Raw genomic sequence first — 23,008 nt, 5'->3', positions numbered from 1 at the left:
ACCCAAAGGTCACAGGTTCAATTGACCCTTCGCTAATCCCCGCCCTCCTTAGTTACTGTTGCTACGCATGACAAGCTTTCACGCCTGGCACGTCTATTACAGTATGCACCGGTGTCAGACATTCCCATGGAGATAATTAGTCATTTTTGGCGAACAGGTGAAATATCAGAGATAGCAAGACAAAAGGGACTGCAGCATTCGAGGGATATATCCACAACATAATATGCAACCGATTAGAGAATAATTTAATCAAAATTGAAGCTAAAACCTATAGGTCCCATACGCTGACTATTCAAATGGGAAACACACAAATTGAGGAACAGTTATGTTCATGCACAGCAGGGTAAGTGACATTTGAAAATAATCTAATCATTATAAACAAACAGCTTATCCATAAATCTTGTGGAATAGCCTAAACACCTGATGGCCAAGTGGCCTGACCACTTTGCAATGATAACATTCTCCCACTAATATTTTTTTGCACGCCAGGCTAGTGCTCACACGTCGTGGAGCAAACGCAGGTGTTTTTGTTAATGCGATGTTTCCCTCGCTCGAAAGCTTGCCAGACCTCCCGTTTTCGAAGCGAAGGGTCAATTCTCAGTACCGGCAGGAAACGACTGAGGTGCCCTTGAGCAAGTCACCTAACCCCCAATCGTTGCCCACTGCTCCTTCTCTCTCTGTGTGTGTGTGTGTGTGTGTGTGTGTGTGCCAAGCGGCAACATTCTAATCTGAAAAATGAAGCCTACCCGGAAGTGCGAAAAACTGCAATACATCGAAAATCCGCTAGGGGCAGGTCCCAAAAGGGAGCAAATGTCCATACACCCCCATGTTAAAATGTCCGTTTTCACAGCATAAATTCATGTTTTTTCAGGTTGGTCCCATGGACTTTTATTGTATTTTTCGATAGGTTCCGAGTGCCTGACAACTGTGAGGGGGGTGAATTTTTTTCTAACTCGTTAGTTTAGATCGTATTTAGATATAAAATGTATGACAAATAAGGGCGCGATTGACAGCTTGATTGACAGCTGACAACGAGCATAGGCTGCGCCGAGTGGAATTCCTGAAATTTGACGTCTCGGCCATGATCTGACACAATACATCATACCTGTAAGTTATCCTTTCTGAACATTTGTATTGAAATATGGCGCCGCCCATACCCCCCATAAACGGCCTCAAAACCGTTCTTCAGAAGTCTATGGGTGACGTCACAGACGCTTTGTCCATATTTTTTACAGTCTATGGTGTGTGCACACTAGCCTACTCACTGCTCCTAATGCCTGTGCACTAACTTGGATGAGTTAAATGCAGAGGACAAATTACACGTATAGGTTACTATACTTCCGAAACAATCCAAGATGGTGCCGTGCATGTGGCAGCCTGTCGCAGTAGCTCTGAATGTTTTTAACCTCTTTTACCTTTTAAATTCTCTTTATCGATGTCTGAGGAATGTGTTTATGTGTGGTCCTAATTTTGAGAGTATCAAGAAGCATGCAGGAAACGACTGAGGTGCCCTTGAGCAAGGCATCTAACCCTCAATTGATCCTCGGGTGCTGCAGTGAATGGCTGCCCACTGTTCCTGGTGTGTGTGTGTGTGTGTGTGTGTGTGTGTGTGTGTGTGTGTGTGTGTGTGTGTGTGTGTGTGTGTGTGTGTGTGTGTGTGTTCACTAGTCACTGCTCCTAATGCCTGTGCACTAACTTGGATGGGTAAAATGCAGAGGACAAATTCCGAGTATGGGTTACTATAGGCCTACTTCGCTGAATGGAAAATTCTTTGTCATGTTTGGCCCATGGCTCATCAATGAAGACACTATATATATATATATATATATATATATGATTTTTTCCCAATAAAGAACCGAGTTGTGTTTGAGCTAAAAGCTTACATTAGTTCGTGTTATGACCCAGCCCTAGATGGCCCAATTAACTTTTGTCTTTTTAGTTTATTGTAGCTGTCTAATTAAGCCACCTTTTTAACTAAGGCTACCCAGTATTCATTACGATGTCATTAAAAATTGAAATAACTGATCATTATCTTCCTTTGTAAAGCTCTTTAGTAGAACAATTAAAGCAAATGCAATTTAGTTATGCCCACAGAGTGTCTGGTACAGGCACATATATTGTTTCAGTTTAATATTCATGATATAATTGTTGATATAATTAAGGGAACATATTTAATTAGAATAGTTCTCTTTTTACTTCTCTAAGAACTAAAATCCTGTGAGATTAAGAATCAATTACAAACACTTTTGGAAAGGGTTTTATCTGCAAGATTTCAGTATTCCTTGAGGATATAAGTATAATGGGATTTCTCCATTAAATTTACCTGTGCTATATTCTAAGCAGAACATATAAGAACGCATAGGGCCTACATTTTTATTTCTATGCTCTTTTATTTCTATAAACAAATAGAGTAGTATAATCAATTGTACAGTGAGGAAAATAAGTATTTAAACACCCTGCTATTTTGCAAGTTCTCCCACTTAGAAATCATGGAGGGGTCTGAAATTGTCATCGTAGGTGCATGTCCACTGTGAGAGACATAATCTAAGAAAAAAAAAAATCCATAAATCACAATGTATGATTTTTTAACTATTTTTTTGTATGATACAGCTGCAAATAAGTATTTGAACACCTGAGAAAATCAATGTTAATATTTGGTACAGTAGCCTTTGTTTGCAATTACAGAGGTCAAACGTTTCCTGTAGTTTTTCACCAGGTTTGCACACACTGCAGGAGGGATTTTGGCCCACTCCTCCACACAGATCTTCTCTAGATCAGTCAGGTTTCTGGGCTGTCGCTGAGAAACACGGAGTTTGAGCTCCCTCCAAAGATTCTCTATTGGGTTTAGGTCTGGAGACTGGCTAGGCCACGCCAGAACCTTGATATGCTTCTTACAGAGCCACTCCTTGGTTATCCTGGCTGTGTGCTTCGGGTCCTTGTCATGTTGGAAGACCCAGCCTCGACCCATCTTCAATGCTCTAACTGAGGGAAGGAGGTTGCTCCCCAAAATCTCGCAATACATGGCCCCGGTCATCCTCTCCTTAATACAGTGCAGTCGCCCTGCATGATGCTACCACCCCCATGCTTCACAGTAGGGATGGTACTCATCATTCTTCTTCCTCCAAACACGTTTAGTGGAATTATGACCAAAAAGTTCTATTTTGGTCTCATCTGACCACATGACTTTCTCCCATGACTCCTCTGGATCATCCAAATGGTCATTGGCAAACTTAAGACGGGCCTTGACATGTGCTGGTTTAAGCAGGGGAACCTTCCGTGTCATGCATGATTTCAAACCATGACGTCTTAGTGTATTACCAACAGTAACCTTGGAAACGGTGGTCCCAGCTCTTTTCAGGTTATTGACCAGCTCCTCCCGTGTAGTTCTGGGCTGATTTCTCACCTTTCTTAGGATCATTGAGACCCCACGAGGTGAGATCTTGCATGGAGCCCCAGTCCGAGGGAGATTGACAGTCATGTTTAGCTTCTTCCATTTTCTAATGATTGCTCCAACAGTGGACCTTTTTTCACCAAGCTGCTTGGCAATTTCCCCGTAGCCCTTTCCAGCCTTGTGGAGGTGTACAATTTTGTCTCTAGTGTCTTTGGACAGCTCTTTGGTCTTGGCCATGTTAGTAGTTGGATTCTTACTGATTGTATGGGGTGGACAGGTGTCTTTATGCAGCTAACGACCTCAAACAGGTGCATCTAATTTAGGATAATAAATGGAGTGGAGGTGGACATTTTAAAGGCAGACTAACAGGTCTTTGAGGGTCAGAATTCTAGCTGATAGACAGGTGTTCAAATACTTATTTGCAGCTGTATCATACAAATAAATAGTTAAGAAATCATATATTGTGATTTCTGGATTTTTTTTCTTAGATTATGTCTCTCACAGTGGACATGCACCTACGATGACAATTTCAGACCCCTCCATGATTTCCAAGTGGGAGAACTTGCAAAATAGCAGGGTGTTCAAATAATTATTTTCCTCACAGTATAACATCTTGCTGGTGAGAGGATGTAATTGTTGATGAGGCTCTTTGTCTAAGTAAATAGCACCCAACTCTGTCATTGCCTGTAGCCATATTGACAGCTATGAATAAAAAATATTAAAAGATAAATTATATAAGGTATAGTCATATTTGATTGATTGAAGAAGCACAGAGGAACCTTTTAAACCAGAGGAACACAGGTGAGCAATTAGCAATTATTTTGTGTGAACATTGTTTTTTAAAGAGTTTCATTGCTGTTCTTGTGATTTGCGGTGCAAAAGGGACATCAAATATTGAAATAGCATCAAAATAAATTATACAGAAAGCTTTCTGAGTAGAAGATGATGGACATCCAGGACACAGTAATAAAATGCATTTTCAGTTGTTTATTCTACTTGGGAAAAGAAGGTCCTCTTTCACTAATGTGATATTTTTCCTATACAGAGGATTCCTGATGTTACTGATGTTTCATAAACCACTGATTCATGTTAAATTGGCTAATGTGTTGAATTGCATTTAGATAAAATGACGAACATTAATGCATAAACTGTCAAGTGTTCAAGCACAAACACTAATTGTCACTGTCAGACTCTCATTTACTTACATGATGGGTAATGGACTCTCCAATTTAAATGCGTTAGCAGGGGTGAAATCAAAACTACTCTCAATTAAGTCTCAATTTGAAAAATTGTTTGAGGCATTTAAAGAGTGTAAATGTATGTTTTCAACAATTACATGTACAGCATTAAAAAAAAACAGGACATTAATTGCGAAGTAGGGAGATTTAGTGGCAATAAATCCACCACTATCAAACCTTAAAAAATTAAAATAAAAACTTTTCAGGTATGAATACACATTTAATATGTGTTCTTGTTCTTATCTTCTGACTTTATGTAAAGATATTTACACACTAAGCAGAACGCATTGTCTGCAATCCGTGACAGTCACAGTCAGCACAGTGTGAGTGAAGTGGCCTACTGTGAGACACTGCCTATAGTAACGTTTTCTCTTAATTCTGCTTTTTTTTCAAAAATTCTTTCTAGAGATTTATTGTCTCCTTTTTGACATCCATGCCATCTTTTCCCATTTTCAGTTCATGGTTAACACCCCCATGTTGTAATAGTGGATGTCAAGAGTAAAAATGTGTGGATAATATATGCACAGACCAGGCTGTCAGTCAGATTCTTAAGGTCTGGTGGTGCAGACCCATGAAAGGTTTTGAGTTTTCAGACAAAGACTCTGTGTGAATCAGTTTTTCTTTATCAACTTTATCAAATTAAAAATTTAATTGTCTAAAAATAATAATAAAAGTGTAGACTATCAAGTACTGTAGTCTACACTACAACATGTAAGAAACAACTTTAAAAATGATCTCACTACAAGGAAAAAGGGTTATTGATATGCACTTGTAACACTGCTCTAAAGGTAGATTTGACGCTGATGAGGTATTATGTAACATAAACCTAAAACCTTAAATGAGTGATGGCAAATGCATTCAAATTTACATACTGCCCTCTTTTGGTTGATCTTGAAATGAACAGCTCATCTACATAGTGGCAGGCTCATTATTTTCAGTGCTATTTTATCATACACTCTTAAAAATAAAAGGTTTAATGTAGGAATCTATAATCCCATGAAGAACATTTAAATCCATTGGAATCTGGTCCATTGGAATCATTGGAGTCCTTTAAAAAAAGTCCTTTAGATTATTAAACTAAGAAGAAAAAATAAATGTAAGAACTGTTCACTGAAAAGTTATTTGGGGAAGCCAAAATGGTTCTTCTGTGGTGTCACTGCGAAAACCCCATTTTGAAACCTGTTATTTTAAAGAGTACCTTGTGCAAAGCTGCTGCTGCTCAGTTTTATGTGGTTATTTATGGGAAGCACCCATTGAAATGTCATGAATGAAGAATACCTTGTGATGCCAATTGACCATCAATTGGCAAAGAAGTGTGTTGTTTTTATTTTCTTACATGGATTTATTGAACATGTATCCATGTAATGTCAAAGGATCTGCTGTATTTCCTGCTAATTTTCTTGAAAAATGTTTATGTACACACACTGCCGTTCAAAAGTTTTGGATCGGTAATATTTTTTATGTTTTTAAAAGAAGTCTCTTCTGCTCACCAAGGCTGCATTTATTTGATTAAAATACAACAACAACAAAAAATAATATTGTTGAATATTATGTCAATTTAAAATAACTGTTTTCTATTTTAATATATTTTAATATGTAACTTATTCTGTGATCAAAGCCGAATTTTCAGCATCATTACTCAAACATTTTTGTAAAAAAAATAAAATAAAAAAAAAATCAGGATTCTTTGATGATTTATTTGATATATAATCTTTTGTAACATTATAAATGTATTTACTGTAACTTTTTATCAATTTAATTTATCCTTGATAAATAAAAGTATTGATTCCTTTTATTTCTTTCCCCCAAAAATTGAATACAAATTCCTACTGACTCCAAACTTTTGAACGGTAGTGTTTAATGTTACAAAAGCTTTCTATTTCAGATAAATGCTGTTCTTTTGAACTTTCTATTCATCAAAGAATCCAGAAATAAAAATGTGAAAACTTTTAACTGGTAGTGTATATGAGAATACTGTTATTAGTGTTATAAATAATGCTCCTCTGTCATTTAAAAAAAAAAAAAAATTTAATTTGAGGCCTAAGATTATCATATGGTATGTAGTAGTATACCCAGCCTTCAATGAGATGAACTTCCTTGTAGGCCTCTTTGGTAAGAAAGTGTTGTAAGAAGAAATAGGCTCTCAGCTTGTATACGTGAAGGAATTTCAAGGTTACAGGATGAGCTATTGTACTGGAAACAAGATGGGATGCAGAGAGCTGGAGTTTAAACATAGAACATTGTCTCAGTGGTCATCTCTCTTCCCACGGCCATAGACTAAAGGGACAGAGTATTTGACGGAACTCAGGAATAAAGAAATAATCTAACAATTGTCTTTCACTTTTATAAAGGAGAGAGAATTTATTTGTGTAAAGGTTTGTGATAATTGTTCTATAATACATGTAAAAAATAAAGGTCTTTACATTGTACTCAAAATAGTTTTTCAGTATGATTTAATTATACGATAAGAAAATGTATTATCAAATAAATAGAAATCATTCATGTATATTAAATGCAAATACTTCACTGCTATCACAATACAAACTAGTCCCACCTGTATGAAAACCCTGAAAATCCATAAGCAATTTCTCTTCAAAGAAAGGTCAGACAGACAAGTTCTTTCTGAATAACCCTTGAATAATGAATAAGATATATGATATTCATATTCCAGAACATAACCCCCAAAACATCCTGGAGTGGATAGTTTAAGACACAAGCAAGAATAAAATCATCAGTTATTTGAATTTACAACCAACAGAGTAATAGCCTATAGCAATCAGCATGTTAAAACTTCACCACTGTGACCGATGTGATTTCAACACTCAATAATATAAACTCAGAAAAAAAAAAGAACCACCATCTCAATTTTAACTGCTTTTTCCCCCAGCAAATTTCCTAATGTGTATATATTTGTATGAACATAAAAATTACACATACACATTACACGTGGTTTTGCACTGCAAGGACGATCAGCTATTCTTTCTATTTCCTTGTAGCATTTTCTTAGGCGTCTGACATTACAGACAGCGGTCCATATCTGCAGTCCTCATGCCTCCCTGCAGCAGGACTATGGCACGTTCACACAGGTGATCAGGGACCCTGTGCATCTTTCTCCTGGTGTTTTTCAGAGTCAGTAGAACGGTCTCTTCAGTGTCCTTATTGTCTACCGCCTGTAAACTGTTAGTGTCTTAAGGCCTGTTCCACAGGTGCATGCGCAAGAATTGTTCATGGTTAATTAAAGAAGCATGAAAAACATTGTTGAAATAAATATCTGTAAAGCTTATTAGGATTTTACAAAATTATCATGAATGATGTTTCATTTTTATATTAATAGAAGGATTTCTTTATTTATGGTTCACTCTCTGGTGTGTTAGCAGGCTTCTCTTGTCTTTAAAGGTCTTCCCACACTCCGGGCAGAGGAACGGCCTTTCTCCCGTGTGAGTGCGCTCGTGCACTTTGACTTGTGACGTCTGTTTGAAGCCTGTGCCGCAGATGGAGCAGGTATAAGGCTTTTCTCCCGTATGTACTCTCTGATGTATCCTAAGCTCCGCAGCCCTGCGGAAGCTCTTTCCACACTCAGAGCAAGGATGAGGTCGTGCTTCACTGTGAGTGTTCACGTGCATTTTCAGCTCATATGAACGGCGGAAGCACTTTCCACATTCAGTGCAAGAATAGGGCTTCTCATCCGAGTGAGCGCGCTGGTGACTCCTCAGTAAATACATATGAGTAAAGGCCTTTCCACAATCAGTACAATGATAATGCTTCTCTCCTTTGTGACATTGCTGGTGCTCTTTAAGTTGACAGAGCACACTGAAAGCTTCACTACAGATGCCGCAACTAAACTGTTTCTTTTCTGACTCGGGGGGCTGGTGCTCTTTTAGTCTCCTGCTGTCAGTGAATGTTTTTCTGCACACAGTGCATGAATAAGGCTTTTCTCCTGTGTGAATGCGCTTGTGTGCGATCAAATTGGCATGTCCCTTGAAGCGCTTCTCGCACACGGGGCACGCGTAAGGCCTTTCTCCTGAATGAACGCGCCTGTGAACTTTAAGTCCGCCCAGCTGGCAGAACGTCTTCCCGCACTCTTTGCACTCGTAAGGTTTTTCACCAGTGTGAGTTCTTAAGTGAACTCGTAATGCACCGGATGTAGTAAAGGCCTTCCAGCATTGTGAGCACAGATACGGCTTCTCTCCCGTATGAATCCTTTGGTGAATTCGTAGATCTATAAGTTGCTGGAAACCCTTGTTACAATCAGGGCAGTGATACCGTTTTTCACCTTTATGAAGTCTGCGGTGATTAGAAAAGGACCCCGACTGAGCAAAGCTCTTGCCACATTCAGAACAGTGGTAGGGTTTTTCTCCTGAATGAACACGCAGATGCACTTTTAGTTCAGAAGATGTGATGAACCTCTTGCCACATTCAGTGCAACCATGAGGCCTCTCTCCTGAATGAACTAGTTTATGTCTTTTAAAGTGAACTGATGTTTTGAAGTTTCGTCCGCATTTAAAGCAATGGTGAATTGATCTGTTAGAGCGGACTCCTGTTTTTGTGCTCTTTCTTGAGCAACTCCTTTTTCTTTTACCAGTTTCTAATAAGAAAACAGACAATGGGCATGTAGCATGCAGTGAGTTTAACATGAACAATAGAACATCTTACTATTCATTTCAAATAGAATTGCATTTGTTGACAACAAATCACTTCAAATAAGGCAGCCCGTTGTCTTTTGAAATTAACCAGTATTCAAAAGTATGGGGTCAGTAATGTTTTTTTTTAAATTATTATTATTATTACTTTTATTTAGCAAGGACACAATAAATTAGCCAAAAGTGATAGTAAAGTAAAAAAAAAAAAAACTATTTCGAATAAATGCTTTTGAACCCTCTAACAATAAATCAGTGATGAAACTGTTGAATGGTACTGTAGGCTATATTGATAACACTTAAAGTTAGTGGTTCTCAAATGGTTTTGCTTCAGGATCAAGATGTTTATCCCACAAAAGTAAACAAAAATATATTTTTTTCTTTCTTTTTTACAATGTATTAATATTAACAATAAAATAAATTGAATTCAATTAAAAATACAATTACCAAAATTATTACCATGACCATAGCTGAACAGGATTTTTTCCCACAACAATTTTTTGTTAAACATCAGCAGAAGAGTGATTTACCAGCCCAATGGGCTAAATTTTACTTTAGTATTAGCCGTATTAGTGATGTGAAATATGAGTTTCCACCAAAATAACATACAGTTTGGTAACACACAAACTTTGATTTCAACAAGAAAAAATATTGTCCTGCTGTCTGTGATTGTAACAGACTTATCAGACAATTGCTCATTCTTAAATGGATTTCAGGCAGTCATAGCATAGCTTATGCTTACAAGTAAAGTAATATCCTGTTAATTATTACTACTATATAATCTCTTAAAGAGTACGGTCCACATCCCTCTAGTCTAAAGCAAATTCACTGCACAGATTTATTGTGGCAAGTTGTGGAAGAGCCCAACCTAAATGGGATTTTATTCATGGTGATGGCTTCTGTAAAATGTGAGCACAGATTTGTTGTTTGGCCGTTTTACCTTGCTTTGGGACTCCAGCCTCTTCCCTATCTATGAGCATGGTTCTTGAATCCTGGAGGAGTGAATCCGGGTTGGCTGGACACATGCCAGAGGCTTCCTCATCCTTAACATCAGCATCTTTTTTTAACTCCACACAAATGCCAAACACACTCGGTTGACCACAAGGAGGTGGGCTTGAACCTGGCTTCTCTTCACTCACCTTAATCACTAAATGTAATTAGATACAAAAACATATTACATATAACAATGATGACGTGATTTCTTAACTATCGGGACAGGCTTACTCACAGTGCTCTTGGTGTCCAGATGGGTTCGTTAGTATCTCTATTGCCGCCAGAAGAACATCCATGCCTTGTATTATTTTCGGTCCGTCAAATAGTAAAATGCATTAATCTTTTCTGAAGCAGGTGCATATGCTCCAATGGACCGCATAGATTCTTAAACAGTTTCTAACAGTAAGTTAACATTTTAATCACCGTTACAGTAACGTTATTGACACAAGCTCCGGAATTAAAGGTGAAACTTTTGCTGCCCAGAGAGTGCAGTAGCCTAACGTTACCTAACGTTACAGCATGACAGTGATGATCACTTCAGCGCTGCTTCAGTCGCCGCACATCGACTACTACACTTAAGTTCAATACTCATTTATGGCGTTAAACACAAGATCGAACAGACACGAAGTACACAAAGATCGAGGATCGTCTTGAAGGTGTAAATGTTTTTTTTTAATTTACTTCCTACTTCCGCATTAAGGGTAATGTCTCTGCGGATTCCCGTAAACCTGCTGGTTTACAGTTGTAGTCAGTGGTGCGTTTCTCCCACCGTTAGCCGACTATAATTGTCTCAAGTTCCGTTGATCTTTGTTGGTAACAACTTGCGAACATAGTTGCTTTTGGAAAACGCACACCAGTTAAGATCAGACAGAGCATTTCTGCCAGGTTTTCTACTAAAAGTTATGGGACTTTTTACGATATTATTCAAGTGAAATAAATATTAGTATAAAAAAAAAAGGTGTGATGCCTATCAGTATCAATCAGATGATACGCTACAGCAGTGTTTCCTAAATGGATCAACGACACTTACAATGCAATGCCTCTAAATTCGTTCCCATTTTGTGCCCAGGGGGTGGCAGTATACTTAAATGAGAAAACGATTGCTGTTGCACCGGAGAAGAAGACGTTTGTTTGAAATCCTCCACGATTTTTACAAAACTAGAAAGGCAGCTGCTGGTTTGATTTTTAAAGCCTGCAGGAGGCGTGTCTTTGGCTCAAATACACTAGGCTTGGCTTTTACGAACGTCACATTTTCCACATAAATAAGCAAAAAACAAACAAACATAAAACTGTTTTTCAAAGGTGAAAAGCTTAAAAATACATTCATAAAATGTGAGATTATTCGCCATAAGTCCATTTGCTAACTACCGTTCTCGATCACGTGATCAGCAGCAGCCGTGGCGCTACCGGAAGCCGCGCGGACCGCTCTAGGTTCTGCCGTGTTTCTGTGGGGCTGCAAGCGTCTTCAATGTGGATCACTACATGGCGGTAACGCGGAACACTGCGGTAATGATGATTACCTAACGTGTTTACCTAAATATAAAAATAGTTTTAACATCTCCGTGGTTACAGTTAGCACAGGTGAAATTAGTCGCAATAAGCCTCTTACTGTTTCAATATATCTCAAGTCGTGTGTACACGAGGCCTGTATGAAGGCTCGTTAGCCTCTGTTCATTGCTAACTAGGCTAGTAGCAAGTTGCTATGGCGCTTATTTCAGAATTCTCTATTATTTACCATATATTACAAAGCGGCTGCCGTTTGTTTAAGACGCATATATATGAATCCTGCACCTCTTGACTAAATCACTGTATCTAAAAGCTGTAAGTCAGCTAGGATGTTTGCTGCTGTAATGTACCAGCAAAGCGCGCCACTGCCGTGTCTGCAACCTCTCTTTGTTGATATATAGCCAGTCTGAAGGTGCTAAAACTCTCAGTTCACTTAAGTGATGATTGTGTGTTTACGTTAAGCCAGAAAGACCACCAAAACCAAACGCAAATGAAGGTTTCTATGAGTGGTCCAGTTTTGTAATGTTTCTTATAGCAGCTAAGATTTTTATGGGCACATTGTTTTCAGTACGAATAATACTGGCTCGTGAATCAGTTTTATGTTAGATTCTTACCAGTTTGCATCTTGCAGAAGAAATAATCTAGTAGTAAGTTTGATTGAGCATGAAGAAAGTGCATTGTGTTAGCATGTTTCTGTCAGGAAAGACAATATACTGTATAATGACTACTAGCAGTTTCTTAAAGGGATAGTTCCCCCAAAATAATTTTTTTTAATGTTGATGCTAACTGTTTGACAGACTTTCTCCTGTGGAACACAATAGGAGATTAATTGAAAAAGTAATTGGTGATTGAGGCCTTAACCTTTTGTTTTCCATGGAAGAAAGTAAGACAGCTATCCCTTTAAAAGCTTCATCTCATTGCACTTGAACAGTGATTTAAATTATGCTATATGCGTTTCCATGAACCACAGATCATTGTTAAATTGTGAGTGCTTTGCCAGCAACTCTACACGGGCTTCCCGATCCTGGTTGGCACAGTAAGGTTCGCCTCATAGGTAAGCTGCAGAATTGGTCCTTTGCCTAATTGTATAACTTGAATACATTTGGTTTCTTTCTTTATTTGTCTGTTTTGAGATTGAAGAAGTCATAAGTTAACATATGCAGATGCTAAGTAGACTCACTATCTAGTCTCAATACAACTTGAATATGTGCCTTTTTATTCTGATTTTATTCTTATATGTCCATTCTCAGTGAGGCAAAGGTCTGATGATGGAGAATGGACAAGGCACAGGTGCAAAGCTTGGATTACCGCCTCTTACTCCGGAGCAGCAGGAGGCGCTACAGAAGGTAATAATAGTTCTCTATTGTTTTACTTTTTTTTTTTACTTTTTATCTTTGTTGGAGACAAGAGGGGGGAGGGGGTCAGTACAGGTCATCTGCCAAACTCCAACCTGCATCACCTGCTCCAATGTGTCAAGAGCTTGCGTACTACTGCTGTGCCACAGCTCCATCTAATAATAGATTCATAATTAAGAGTCAAGGCCACAGGATGCTTCTGCATAAGTTGGATTGGAGCTTTTTTCATTTTAAAGGTTGGTACAAATTTTTTGACATCAACCCGATCACGTTTAGCGTTCATGTAAACACTACATTCAGATTCACCAATCGTAATGAATTCAGTCTAATTGAAACAAAAGTTGTGCATGTAAACGTAGCCATTGTAGTAATAAGCACACAAATATGTAGCACATATTGGAAAAATTGTGCATTTGGAATTATATAGTAAATAGCCACTCTTAAAGGGATAGTTCACCCAAAGCTGAAAATTAGCCCATGATTTACTCACCCTGATTTACCCTAGCCCATGTGAGCCATTAACTCACATTATAAAGCTTGGAAGAGCCAGGAATTTTTTAAAATATAACTCCGATTGTATTTGTCTGAAAGAAGAATGTCATATACACCTAGGATGACTTGAGGCTGAGTAAATCATGGGGTAATTTTCATTTTTGGGTGAACTAACCCTTTAAAACTCACCAGCCTCCTTGCTTAATTTGTGTTCTCTTTTTAGGCTAAGAAGTATGCAATGGAACAGAGCATCAAGAGTGTTTTAGTGAAACAGACCATCGCCCACCAGCAGCAGCAGCTCACTAACTTACAGGTGAGCTGATACGATGATCTGAATATGAAGAATGCTTTAAATGTATTAAATGTTGCTTTCTTGTCTGAGAAAATGTACAGAATTGATGCATCTGATTTTGTCAAACCTGTAGTGTAACTAAAACCACATGGTGTACCCACTGGCATGTCATGTAAAGGGTTCATTGTCTTTCCAGCATTATAAATCCTACAGAAGTCTGCAAAAAGGAATTAATATTTCATACTTGCATCTTATAAAATATTGGGTACTATTTTATTTATACATTAGGATTATTTTTAAACGACATGATATCTGTAAGAACAACTCCTGTAAGCTGTGTGAAATTGATAATGGCAAGTTTTTGACCTTCAGGAAGTCCCTTCAGTTTTTTCACACATCACAAGTTTGTGAATGCTCTTTTTTTTCTTTTTTTTGTCTGATTAGCCTCAGCATTAGACTGAAACACTCCACTGGAACTCATCATGCATTATTTGTTTGAGGTCTGGTATTTCTGGGACTCATACTTGTTACTACCACACCTAGATTAAGGGTTTCTGTTTAAATGTATCTATGAATCAAGAAATTGGACATAGTACTGCATGCACTGCACTTCCAAAGCAGACGTCATGATGACTGAAAAGTCAACAACAGATTGAGTTATCCAAAGGATTCTTATACACACCCTATGCTCAGTTTATTTCTTGGAAAATCTGAGCGGCTTACTTGTTGCCTTTGTTGAAAGCAATGCCTGTTAGTGTCTCTGTTGCTTTAACTGTGAAATGTTTCAGGTTTCAGACAAATTTAAGTGGTGATTTAAAGAGGTGGGCAGGGTTTAAAGTTGAGTTCGGAGGCATTGACCACCAGTCAGAGAGACTGTCTGGAATACTATGTCTGTCTTCAAAGGATAAAAGAGATATCTAACCTTTTTCAGCACTTTTCCATCTTTACTGTGTTTCAGATGGCAGCAGTGACAATGGGCTTTGGAGATCCTCTCTCATCTTTACAATCGGTCAATAGATTAATTAACTATTATTTACTTTCTGTACGCATTTTGGAATAATGACCGTTACCCTTCTTTAACCGGCATTGGCCTGACACACTAGACATTGCAGCAGCATATTTAAAAAGCAGACTTGGCTTTGTGGTGAATGAAATGTTTGTTTTTGGTCACCCATTTCATTAAGCAGGATGCAAGATGACACAACATGAACTACCTCCATAAACTGACTGTACTGTTTCAGTGTTAATGAATGCCATGGGAGCTGTTTTAAATAACAGGATCAGGATATTATAGGTCATTATAGTGTTTTAATATGACAATTACACAGGACACTAATTTACTGACAATCCTTCCCATATTTGCCATCCTGAATCACTGCATGGCCACCTGTGTGTGTGCGCCCTCATTTAACTGGTCATTGATTGAAGTTTATTTCTCAACCTGAAGCTCCATTTTTGTCACAAGAAATCTTATGGGGATTGTGTGTTGTGAATGGTGTGGATGATCCATTTCTCCTTTGTGAATATGCTGTGGCATATAATTGTCATCTTTGTCTGCTGAAAAAGAGGGATAGCGGTCACTACGACAATCCAAATTGAATCTGCCTAAACTTTGAGCCTTGTGTGTAATCGTATACTTTCGTCATGTGACTGACATACAATTTAAAACTTGAATGATAAATGTGTTTGGTGTAAAAAAAAAAGACAAAAAAGAAGAAAAGTGTAAAATAGATAGCTTTATGCTGATTCTCCCTCAACAGTGATCTGATATGTAAGTCCAAAAGCTCACCTCATGAAAAGAGAACTGATTTCACATCAGCTCATTATGCAGGGTATTTAGTTGTGCTAAGGGGTTACTTTGAAATGTTAACTATTTAGGCTATCAGTATTCTTGGATAGAATTCAGGTTAGTTTTAACGCTACATGTTTTAGTCTGCAAGCACACACGCTAATTTAGGAACGTGCAAGCAGCACTCTCAATATGGTAAGAAGGGGCTGTGCCACATGTTCCTAATTCACGATGCTGTGCTTGTCGTTAATGGTAAGTGATGTAAGTAATGAGTAAGCATAGAGGACCAAAGGAAGTGGAAACTAGCACTAAAAACAAGCTAAAAAAATCTTTAATCCCTTGCTATATTTGATCTCATTGTTTTGGTGCTTTGTTTTTCCCCTGTTTTTTATTCAGTAGCCAATATTCTCTCCTGTTGTCTCTTCCTTTCATGACCACCAGGTGGCAGCACAGAGGCAGAGAGCTCTGGCCATCATGTGTCGTGTGTATGTGGGCTCCATTTATTACGAGCTGGGGGAGGATACCATCCGGCAGGCCTTCGCCCCCTTTGGTCCTATTAAGAGCATTGATATGTCCTGGGACTCTGTCACCATGAAACACAAGGTATGTTTTTAGAGTCTAGAACATTTCTGAGTTGTATTTTTTCCAAAATCTGCAGAATTAAATAATACATTTGCAAATAGACAATGTAGAATAATATGTAGTAGTGCTACAAATTATATGAATGTGTTCAGTGCGGGTCAAGACTTTGGAAACATTACTATTTTTAATGTTTTTGAAAAGTATTTCTGAGCAAAAAAGTCATCAAGCCTGTATTTATTTGATCATTTGAATATACTTTAAAATATAAATTATTTCTGCAATGCAAAGCAATTTTTTTTTAGCCATTACTCCAGTCTTCAATTACATGATCCTTTAGAAATCATTCTAATATGCTGATATGTTACTCTAGAAACATTTCTTATTACTATCAATGTATTCCACAAATAATATTTTTGTGGAAACCGTGATACATTTTTGCAGGATTCTTTGATAAATAGTTAAAAAAATATATATCTTTTGTAACATTATAAATGTCTTTACTGTTATTTTTTTATCAATTCAATGCATCCTTTCAGAATATAAGTATTTCTTTCAAAAACACTGACCCCAAACTTTTGAATTAAATAAAAGCAAAATGTATTTAATTTTTTATGAGATATTTTTTTTATTTCTGTGAGTATGGTGGATATGACCCATACAAACTTTAGTGAAATTCACCCTACTGTGAAAGGCAGGAAGCATGTAAACATTGTACACATTGGAAATTCTGTCACAGGGCTTTGCCTTTGTTGAGTATGAAGTTCCTGAAGCAGCTCAGCTGGCCTTGGAGCAGATGAACTCAGTCATGCTGGGTGGGAGGAACATTAAGGTGGGTTCCAAACAGGACAATCAATCTAAAACTCCTGTTTAAACAGCTCTTTGACAGTGAGCTATTTTTTTCTGATTTGTTGCTTTTGTGTTTGCAAGATGCAGAGAAGCTGTCTGTAGACTTACTTTAGCCCTGCCAGTACCTGGTGTGTGTGTGTGTGTGTGTGTGTGTGTGTGTGTGTGCTTGTGCACTACTTAGGTGCTCTCATCTTCATGTGTGTTTCTGTCCTCTAACCTGAATGAGCGTATGCGATGTCATGCTTCCATACTGTCATACTGTTTGTTTTCGGAGCTCATTTTCTCTAGGAGCTGCAGAAAGAATTGTTCGTTTGAGGCAGGTTCTTCTCTGTCTGGGATGTGCTGATGATGGGCTGCGCCTGGCTGGTGTTTGCTTGGCCGCCCCAACTGCAGTACAGATGCCAACAAATAAAAAACAAACTGTTTTTTAACAATCACAGACACATATTAGTGATCAAACATTAATCAACTATTTATTGTCCTTTTAACATCTATGATCTTATAGTGACTAGACAATAATTAGCTACTGTTAAAGTGCTATCCTATTTATTTGCCTTTGTAAAAAAAAAAAAAAGATTTTATTTTAAGCTTGCAAAACAACAGATATAAAGGTTATCACAGAATGTATTTTCCATGTAAATTTCTAGCATAGTGAAAATGTCTTCTGATAACTTTATTAGTTTGAGGGCTGAGCTACATTAAAGTTTATCTTATACTGTACTTAAGTTATTTTTTAGACTGGTAGTGCAGTTTTTCCCGTTCTTCCCTTTCTCAACCACGTGCATTAACATACACACGCACGCACACACTCATTCCTTTATACACTTCCACTTAGTGGCACATGTGCTGGTATGTGTACTGTAGGTGGGGCGGCCAAGTAACATTGGACAGGCGCAGCCTATCATTGACCAACTGGCAGAGGAGGCACGTGCCTTCAACCGAATCTATGTTGCCTCTATCCACCCTGATCTATCTGACGAGGACATCAAGAGCGTCTTTGAGGCCTTCGGAAAGATTAAAAGTTGCATGCTGGTGCGGGAACCCACCACGGGAAAGCACAAGGGCTACGGATTTATTGGTGAGCTGCTCTAGTAAGCATTGTAAACACTGTGTGGAGATTGAGTCATTGCTGTATGTTGTACTACTGTACAACTGTGAATTAAATTCCACAGTGTTCCAGCATCATGCTTATGAAATGTCTTTCCAGATCCAGATATTTCCAGTGAAGTTCACTGAGTTGTGCCATGCTCTTTACCTAGAGATGGCAAGTTAAAATGTGAATGGTTACAAAATGCTTATGTATGTACAGGTTTAGAGACATTAGAAAAGGGGTGTCCAAACTCAGTCCTGGAGGGCCACTGTCCAGCAGAGTTTAGCTCTAGCCTGCCTCAACACCCCTACCTGGAAATTTCTAGAATGCCTACTAAGACCTTGATTATCTGGTTCAGGTGTGTTTAATTGGGATTGGAGCTAAACTCTGCTGGACAGTGGCCCTCCAGGAGCAGGATTGGACATCCCTGCATTAGAAAGATGCTAGCAGCGTTTTCCTTTCAATTACAAGTACATCAACTAAAGGAAATTAGTGCAAGAAAGAACAAAATGTGTTGACAGATTCAAGAAATATATGAAAACAATTGCCTAAATTGAGGAACTGGTCTGTCCATTTCATCATGGGTAGAATACGATAAGCCTCAGTCATCGCTGGATGCCGTCTCATCTATGAACCTGTTTGACCTTGGAGGTCAGTACCTAAGAGTGGGGAAGGCTGTTACCCCTCCCATGCCTCTCTTGACACCTATGACCCCTGGAGGTCTGCCCCCTGCTGCAGCTGTGGCGGCTGCTGCTGCCACTGCCAAGATCACTGCCCAGGTGAGAATTAAACCTTAGATTAGGCTGAATACTGCTTTACTATTATAAGGGTAATGCATATTTTGGAAATTTGGTAGATTTCAGAATGATATGCTAATGAATTTACAGCTGCACATTAAACATTTTGAACAATCTCTTGTGTATGTTGTGTTACTGTGTCTGTTTGCCCACCAAACTAGATCAGACTGAAACCAGGGTTTGAAATCAGGGATTTCATATTTGTTATTGTTTTAATGCATTTACAGGAGGCTGTTGCTGGAGCGACAGTGCTGGGTTCTCTTGCTTCACCAGCACACATTCTCAGTCAGCAAATGGGACTTCCACAGGCTGTACTGGCTGCCCAGGCCCCAGGCATCATCACAGGTCTGAAAAAGTCAATGAACAGTGATCTTTGACTACTTTTATTGGCCTAATGCAGTTTAAATTGAATTCTTAACCCCCCCTAATGGCCTGTTCACACCTAGATGAATGTTTGGTGCAATAAACATTTTAATATCTTCAGACCAACATTCGCATGTCGCCAGTGCAACATTTTTAGATGTTTGAGTGCTCTCTTTATATGAGAAAATTAAGAAAAATGCTGGCCAACCAATAATATTCCTGCTTTTAGTCGCATGCCCAGAGCTGCTGTTGCTGTTACATAAAACTACTACTTGGTGGCGCTGTGTTGGTGTGAACAGGCATTGAATTGATACATATTCAAGGGGTAACATTACAGCATCTTATTAACAGCTTTCAGAATCATGAAAATATAGCTGGATGAAATTGTCACAAAAATGAAAGCTTATAAAGCATTTAAATCTGTACAAAAATTGTTCTCTAAAGAGAGAATTGAATCTTAACTGAATAATTCTCGTTAATTCATTCGATAGGTGTGACACCTGCTCGCCCCACTCTCCCTGTAGTCCCCCAGGTTGGTTTGGTTAACCCAGTACTAGCATCCCCACCAGTCACAACATCTGCTTCTGTGGGAACACCAACACCTACTGCTCAAACACATACAGAAGTCAAGAGAGAGGAAGACAACAGGCGGCCTGAAGAAGATCCGAGTGCGCCAGTTGGAAATGGACAGGACAGTGAACTGGAGCAGCTTAGTGTCAGTGCAAGTGGAGGAAAACAAACGGTCATACAGTCAAAGGTTAGACAGCATCACCTTGGTTGTACGTTAAAGAGATAGTTTATCCCAAAATTCTAATTCTGTCATTAATTACTCACCCTCATGTCGTTCCAAACCCGTAAGACTTTCGTTCATCTTCAGAACACAAATTAAGATTTTTTTTTTGGTGACATCTGAGAGTTTTCTGTCTCTCCATAGACAGCTACGCAACTACCACTTTGACGCTTCAAAAAGTTAATAAAGAGATCGTAAAACGAATTCATATGAATTGAGTTGGTTTTGTCTGAAGAGACTAACGCTTTATATGATGAACAGATTAAATTTAGGCTTTTATTCACAAATAAACATTGATAGACAAACATAAACTCAACTGAACCTGCTTGATGCGAGAATAAACCTCATTGGTTCTTGTAGAAGCTCAAACGTGCTTCGTAACACGAGAATGAACATCATTGGTTTTTGCACGTCAAGCGAACATGCTTGAGCTTCTGTTTACCACTACTGATGTGCAAGTTAAGGAATGTTTATATGTGAATAAAAGCCTAAATTAAATCTGTTCATCATATAAAGCGATCGAGTCTCTTCAGAAAATTTACTAAACTGCTCAATTCATATGGATTAGTTTTACGATCTCTTTATGAACTTTTTGAAACATCAAAGTGGTAGTTGTAGCTGTCAATGGAGGGACAGAAAGCTCTCAGATTCCATCAAAAAGATCATCATTTGTGTTCAGAAGATGAACTAAAGTCTTATGGATTTGGAAAGACATGAGGGTGAGTGAGTAATGACAAAATATTTTTGGGTGAACCAACCCTTAAAAGATTATAGACACAATTGTAAAAGGGTCAGTGCTGAAAGCAAGTTAAGAGCAGTAATTCAGAAGTGACTCTTTACAGTTTACAATTAAAAAAATTATTTAAGTTTGCATCATACTAATTTTTGAGCACTACTTGGGAGGCATTGAATGAATAAATCAAAAGTTTATACAAGAAGCCAAGTTTAAAATGTTAATCGTATAAATGTAATCCTTTTTTTCCCATCTCTCTTTGCCCACATTCAGTCAACAGTTATGGTGCTACGCAACATGGTGGGCCCAGAGGACATTGACGATGACCTGGAAGGCGAAGTGATGGAGGAATGTGGGAAGTACGGTGCTGTTAATCGGGTTATCATATACCAGGAACGACAGGGTGAGGAGGACGATGCTGAGATAATAGTGAAGATCTTCGTGGAGTTCTCTGATGCTGATGAAATGAACAAGGCCATCCAAGCTCTCAACAACCGCTGGTTTGCAGGTCGCAAGGTTGTTGCCGAGTTGTACGATCAAGAGCGTTTTAATAACAGTGACCTCACTGCATAAGACTGTCCCGAAATGGCCACTGGCCCCGTTTCTTGGCACTCAAACTTACCCAGCTTTCCTCACTGCTGCTTGAGATCCGGGCCTCTTTGAAACTTGTAATTATTTTTTTATTGATGTTGATAGTAATAATATTATTGGAAAAATCCCAATGGTGGGATTTAGCTTAGGACAAAAAAACATGCTCCTCATACATTTACTTTGTGTCACCTACTGTGAAAGACTTGCATTTTTTTTAACAGTCATTATTTGCAGGGTTTTGTTTTCTAAATTTGAAGAAAAGATAAAAAAATTCCCCATTACCACCCCCTTTTTTTTCTTTTTTTTTTTACACAAATGGCAACTTTTTCTCCACTGACATTGTGTTCAGATTCTAAACATTGTGTTGGTGACATTGGTTCTGGCTTTACCAAAACAATAAATTTGTCTAATATGCAGTGTTGTCCCGTCATTTATATGGATTGTTGGATCAGGACACAAAGGCTTGGAGGATTTTTTTTTGGTGGTATAAATATAATTATTCTGAAGCAATATTCTCATCAGTGTTGATATAATAAAATTTAAAATGCTAAACAAAAGTTAAATGGCACCTATTATGCCCCTTTTCACAGTGTCAAATACGTCTCTGATGTCCCCAGTGTGTATCTGAAATTTTAGCTCAAAATACCCAACAGATAATTTGTTACAGCGTGTTTAAATTGTCACTTTTTGGGGCTGAGAAAAACGCGCCATTTAAGTGTGTATCCCTTTAAATGCAAATGAGCTGATGCTGCCGTACAGAAGGCGGAGCTTCACGAGCTCGCGCTCAGTGTCGGAGAATAATGCCCACAGGCACAGAGCCAGAGAATATAATATGCTGCATTGAGATAGAACAAGTATAGCTTAGTTTAATCACGGTTATAATTAATGATGTTTATTGTAATTAAACCAATAGTATCCAGCTGCAGCCTCTCAGCGCCCACACACATTTCAGGGCACACATTTCAGACGGGGCGGAGTTATTAAAACATAACACCATGGGTGAGTTGGTAACAATTCTTTTGTCTTCTGAACTAAATACCTATTATGTGCATGTATTTCACATTTTATTATTACTCCGTGCTGTGTGGGAAGCTTACATTTGTTTTCATCCTTTATTCTTTTCAGAGTTTGTCGGACAGTTCAATTAGGCTACTTTTTAGATTGGGTGATATAAATGGGCTTTGCGATGAAGCAACTTTATTATTGTTTTAATGGTAAGACTTTACAATAAGGTTTCATTTGTTAACTGCGTTGGTTAACATGAACTAAGAATGAACTGCATGTCTACAGCATTTATTAATCTTTGATAATTTAAAGCGACACTATGTAACTTTTCAACCTTCATAATATATTTCCGAGATCCTTGTGATGGTACATCGACTTACAATAGGTTGAATGACACGTCTGCCATAGCCTGACAGGGTCTGTATCGCTTTTACTGGCACTATGTAACTTCGGTGTTCGGGTAGTAACAAGAGCACAAAAAGAACTACAAAATTCGACTGCTTTACGGCATACGTCAC

General features: G+C 38.3%; 2 protein-coding genes across 3 annotated transcripts; one reads left to right on the top strand and one right to left on the bottom strand.

Moving 5' to 3' along the window:
* Positions 1-6,656: 6,656 nt before the first annotated feature.
* Positions 6,657-11,495, bottom strand: LOC309492399 (uncharacterized protein). The gene is made up of 3 exons (XM_082161349.1): positions 10,495-11,495; positions 10,207-10,413; positions 6,657-9,214 (listed from the first exon to the last, which is right to left on the bottom strand). The coding sequence occupies exons 1-3, from the start codon at positions 10,553-10,555 to the stop codon at positions 7,974-7,976; spliced, it is 1,509 nt and encodes a 502-aa protein (XP_082017475.1). The 5' UTR covers positions 10,556-11,495; the 3' UTR covers positions 6,657-7,973.
* A 137-nt stretch (positions 11,496-11,632) lies between these two features.
* puf60b (poly-U binding splicing factor b) lies at positions 11,633-21,901 on the top strand. 2 transcript variants are annotated; one of them, XM_082161347.1, is made up of 12 exons: positions 11,633-11,765; positions 12,736-12,819; positions 13,016-13,111; positions 13,836-13,925; positions 14,863-14,913; positions 16,135-16,296; positions 17,012-17,104; positions 17,986-18,199; positions 18,800-18,990; positions 19,236-19,353; positions 19,863-20,128; positions 21,168-21,901. In XM_082161347.1, the coding sequence occupies exons 3-12, from the start codon at positions 13,031-13,033 to the stop codon at positions 21,465-21,467; spliced, it is 1,566 nt and encodes a 521-aa protein (XP_082017473.1). In that variant the 5' UTR covers positions 11,633-11,765; positions 12,736-12,819; positions 13,016-13,030; the 3' UTR covers positions 21,468-21,901. The 2 variants fall into 2 exon arrangements, with proteins under 2 accessions (XP_082017473.1, XP_082017474.1); XM_082161348.1 differs by lacking the exon at positions 14,863-14,913.
* Positions 21,902-23,008: the final 1,107 nt, after the last annotated feature.

This window comes from Leuciscus leuciscus, assembly GCF_965113295.1.
Source record: "Leuciscus leuciscus genome assembly, chromosome: 2".
Taxonomy (NCBI): Eukaryota; Metazoa; Chordata; class Actinopteri; order Cypriniformes; family Leuciscidae; genus Leuciscus; species Leuciscus leuciscus.
Note: the sequence above shows the minus strand (reverse complement) of the source record. Positions and strands in the feature narration are given on the sequence as shown.

Coding starts and splice junctions, on each gene's coding strand:
- LOC309492399 (XM_082161349.1), bottom strand. CDS start 10,555: ATGGATGTTCTTCTGGCGGCAATAGAGATACTAACGAACCCATCTGGA. Junction 10,414..10,494: donor ATCTGGACACCAAGAGCACT/GTGAGTAAGCCT, acceptor AATTACATTTAG/TGATTAAGGTGAGTGAAGAG. Junction 9,215..10,206: donor GGCTGGAGTCCCAAAGCAAG/GTAAAACGGCCA, acceptor TTTTCTTATTAG/AAACTGGTAAAAGAAAAAGG.
- puf60b (XM_082161347.1), top strand. CDS start 13,031: ATGATGGAGAATGGACAAGGCACAGGTGCAAAGCTTGGATTACCGCCT. Junction 14,914..16,134: donor CTCTCTCATCTTTACAATCG/GTCAATAGATTA, acceptor CATGACCACCAG/GTGGCAGCACAGAGGCAGAG. Junction 20,129..21,167: donor AAACGGTCATACAGTCAAAG/GTTAGACAGCAT, acceptor GCCCACATTCAG/TCAACAGTTATGGTGCTACG.